Source organism: Gekko japonicus, unplaced genomic scaffold (assembly GCF_001447785.1).
Source record: "Gekko japonicus isolate JY-2015 unplaced genomic scaffold, Gekko_japonicus_V1.1 scaffold4186, whole genome shotgun sequence".
Lineage (NCBI taxonomy): Eukaryota > Metazoa > Chordata > Lepidosauria > Squamata > Gekkonidae > Gekko > Gekko japonicus.
In genome coordinates this window covers 75,016-78,827 of record NW_015159836.1, presented here as the reverse complement: position 1 = coordinate 78,827, position 3,812 = coordinate 75,016, and the positions used below count along the sequence as shown (strand labels likewise).

The following is a 3,812-nucleotide window of genomic DNA, read 5'->3' as shown; positions in this document are numbered from 1 at the left end:
ACATAAGAACATAAGAGAAGCCAACGTTGGATCAGGCCAGTGGCCCATCCATTCCAACACCCTGTGTTCCACAGTGGCCAAAACCCAGGTGCCATCAGGAGGACCAACAGTGGGGCCAGAACTCCAGAGGCCCTCCCACTCTTGCCCCCCCCAAGCACCAAGAAGACAGAGCATCCCTGCCCCAGACATAAGAACATAAGAGAAGCCATGTTGGATCAGGCCAATGGCCCATCCATTCCAACACCCTGTGTTCCACAGTGGCCAAAACCCAGGTGCCATCAGGAGGTCCAGCAGTGGGGCCAGAACTCCAGAAGCCCTCCCACTCTTGCCCCCCCCCAAGCACCAAGAAGACAGAGCATCCCTGCCCCAGACATAAGAACATAAGAGAAGCCATGTTGGATCAGGCCAATGGCGCATCCAGTCCAACACTCTGTGTTCCACAGTGCCCAAAACCCAGGTGCCATCAGGAGGACCAGCAGTGGGGCCAAAACTCCAGAAGCCCTCCCACCGTGGCCCCCTACGCTGCCTTCTACTGAGCTGGGCCCGAGGTCTGTCAAGGTCAGCACTGCTTGCTCTGACTGGCAGCTCTCCAAGGTCTCAACCCACTACTCTTCAGTTGGAGAGATGCTGGCGACGGGTGCTCTAGCCCTCCCACCGTGGCCCCCTACGCTGCCTTCTACTGAGCTGGGCCCGAGGTCTGTCAAGGTCAGCACTGTTTGCTCTGACTGGCAGCTCTCCAAGGTCTCAACCCACTACTCTTCAGTTGGAGAGATGCTGGCGACAGGTGCTCTACCACTGAGTCACGCCCCCTCCCCAGTTAGCACTAGTGGAGAAGTGTGTGCATGAAAAGAAGGCAAAGGGAGAGAATGTCCTGGGAGCAGGGGTCATTTCGTAGAAAAAGAGGTGCAGGAGCTCATTAGCATAACTTATTTGCCTATGCCACACCCCCTGACATCACCGGAAGTGTGTCAGAAGGCAACACCCACCACTCAGGCTCCACTGGACTGCTTTGGACTGCTAGCTATTGGGGGGAGGGGTGGGAACGTGCAAATCTGCCCTCACAGAGGAGGGAGAGCTTGTACCTGAATACAACTTGGTCTTAAAGGTGCCACTGGACTGTTTTGGGCCGGGGGGGGGGCTCTGCAGCTTACCTGGCTGCTTCTTGCTCTGACTGAGGGCTGCTGGGAGCAGGGGGCGGGGCTTGTTGCATGTGCCCACCCCCTGGGCTCTTTACTGCCAGAGCTCCACTCCTGTGCGCTCCTGCAGGAAATGACCCCTGCCCGGGAGAGTTCCATTGTACCAGAAGGTACCTGTAGTGGAATGGTTTTGTGTTGCTGTGCTGTTCCTTCTTAGTTTTTAGGAGGTCGAAAGTAGCAGTCCTGTTGAACAAAACGGGATTTCGGCATTCATTCCACATGAGAAACCCCAGTTAAGAAGCCAGGTACAAGCCACGTTTTAGCATTCTGTCTTATCACCCGTTTACAAACCACAGTTTGCTAGATAGGTTGCATTCAAACAACACCCTAAGTCAGTTTAATCAAACAACACCCTAAGTCAGTTTAATCAAACTGTGATTTATAAACTGTGGTTTATTGTGACAACTGCTGCGGCTGACTGTCACCGGATGAGGCTTCTTGCTAATCACCAACAGAGAAAAGTTGGAAAGTTCTCAGGTCTTCAGGTATGGTTGGGGGTTCCTGGTTTAAAAGATCTGGATATGCCAGCACCTAAAACATTGTTTCCTCTGATAATTACTTGATGGGAGCCTCATGTTAAGTCTTTGATCAAAACCTTGCTGAAATAGTCCATCTGCATCTTTAAGGCGAGCTGAAATTATTTCATTGAAAGAAAGTTGGATAGTTTCCGATATATGCACTGTCATAAGATAACTGTGAACATGAGAACATAAGAGAAGCCAATGTTGGTTCAGGCCAGTGGCCAATCCAGTCCAACACTCTGTGTCACACAGTGGCCAAAAATACCAGGGGCCATCAGGAGGTCCAGCAGTGGGGCCAGGAGACTAGAAGCCCCCACACACTGTTAGCCCCCCCCCCCAAGCACCAAGAATACAGAGCATCCCTTGCCCCAGACATAAGAACATAAGAGAAGCCAATGCTGGATCAGGCCAATGGCCCCTCCAGTCCAACACTCTGTGTCACACAGTGGCCAAAAACACCAGGTGCCATCAGGAGGTCCAGCAGTGAGGCCAGGACACTAGAAGCCCTCCCACTATCCACTACCACCCCAGCACCAAGAATACAGAACATCACTTGCCCCAGGCCTGAGAGTTCCTATCTATACCTTGTGGCTAACAGCCGCTGATGGATCTCTGCTCCATATGTTTATCTAATCCCCTCTTGAAGCTGTCCATGCTTGTAGCCACCACCACCTCCTGTGGATACGTGTGGAAAACTGATTATTATTTTTTTAAAGCAGATTTTATACTGTCGAGATCAGAGGCCCTCAATATTTACAAGTCTGAAAATTAGTTACCAAATCCACAGATGAAAGAGAGCGAATGTCCTGTGATCACATCTTCCTGGGTGTTGTCTGCCCTTTATTCACAGGGAAGGTGACTGGGACTTCTACTGGTGTGACATCCGCTGGCTCCAGGAGAACTTTGACCACACCTACATGGACGAGCACGTCCGCATCAGTCACTTCCGCAATCACTACGAGGTAAGAGGTGCCGGGGCGAGAGAGGCCCACAGCTTGGCTGGTGATAATGTCAGACCAGTGTGAAGGGCTAGGACTGAAAATTCTTGCTGTGCAGATGTTTTGGATGCCAACATCCGATATCTGTGGAAGGGCCTTGGCTCAGAGCATCTGCTTGGCCTACAGAACATCCCAGGTTGAATCTCTGGCATCTGCAGTTGAAAGGACCAGGCAGTAGGTGATGTGAAAGACCTCAGCCTGAGACCCTGGAGAGCTGTCAAGAGGGGCCGTGGCTCAGTGGGAGAGCCTCTGCTTGGCCTGCAGAAGGTCCCAGGTTCAATCCCCGGCATCTCCAGTTAAAAGGACCAGGCAGGAGGTGATGGGAAAGAACTCTGCATGAGGCCCTGGAGAGCTGTACAGAGGAGCCGTGGCTCAGTGCAAGAGCATCTGCTTGGCATGCAGAAGGTCCCAGGTTCAATCCCCGGCATCTCCAGTTAAAAGGGGCCAGGCAGGAGGTGATGTGAAAGACCTCAGCCTGAGACCCTGGGGAGCTGTCAAGAGGGGCCGTGGCTCAGTGGCAGAGCCTCTTCTTGGCATGCAGAAGGTTCCAGGTTCAATCCACGGCATCTCCAGTTAAAAAGGACCAGGCAGGAAAGACCTCTGGCTGAGACCCTGGAGAGCTGTAAAGAGGGGCTGTGGCTCAGTGGTAGAGCCTCTGCTTGGCATGCAGAAGGTCCCAGGTTCAATCCCCGGCATCTCCAGTTAAAAGGACCAGGCAGGAGGTGATGGGAAAGAACTCTGCATGAGGCCCTGGAGAGCTGTACAGAGGAGCCGTGGCTCAGTGCAAGAGCATCTGCTTGGCATGCAGAAGGTCCCAGGTTCAATCCCCGGCATCTCCAGTTAAAAGGGGCCAGGCAGGAGGTGATGTGAAAGACCTCAGCCTGAGACCCTGGGGAGCTGTCAAGAGGGGCTGTGGCTCAGTGGCAGAGCCTCTTCTTGGCATGCAGAAGGTTCCAGGTTCAATCCACGGCATCTCCAGTTAAAAAGGACCAGGCAGGAAAGACCTCTGGCTGAGACCCTGGAGAGCTGTAAAGAGGGGCTGTGGCTCAGTGGTAGAGCCTCTGCTTGGCATGCAGAAGGTCCCAGGTTCAATCCCC

The 3,812-nt window shown here is 53.2% G+C and overlaps 1 protein-coding gene across 1 annotated transcript in view; it reads left to right on the top strand.

Moving 5' to 3' along the window:
* LOC107107571 (probable tubulin polyglutamylase TTLL9) overlaps positions 1 to 3,812 on the top strand; it is a gene marked incomplete at its 5' end in the record, with an annotated part of 37,792 nt that overhangs the window by 11,353 nt on the left and 22,627 nt on the right. The window contains one exon of the mRNA XM_015407882.1: positions 2,568 to 2,679. Within this exon, the coding sequence (XP_015263368.1) occupies positions 2,568 to 2,679 (112 nt within the window). The remainder of the gene's footprint in view (positions 1 to 2,567; positions 2,680 to 3,812) is intronic.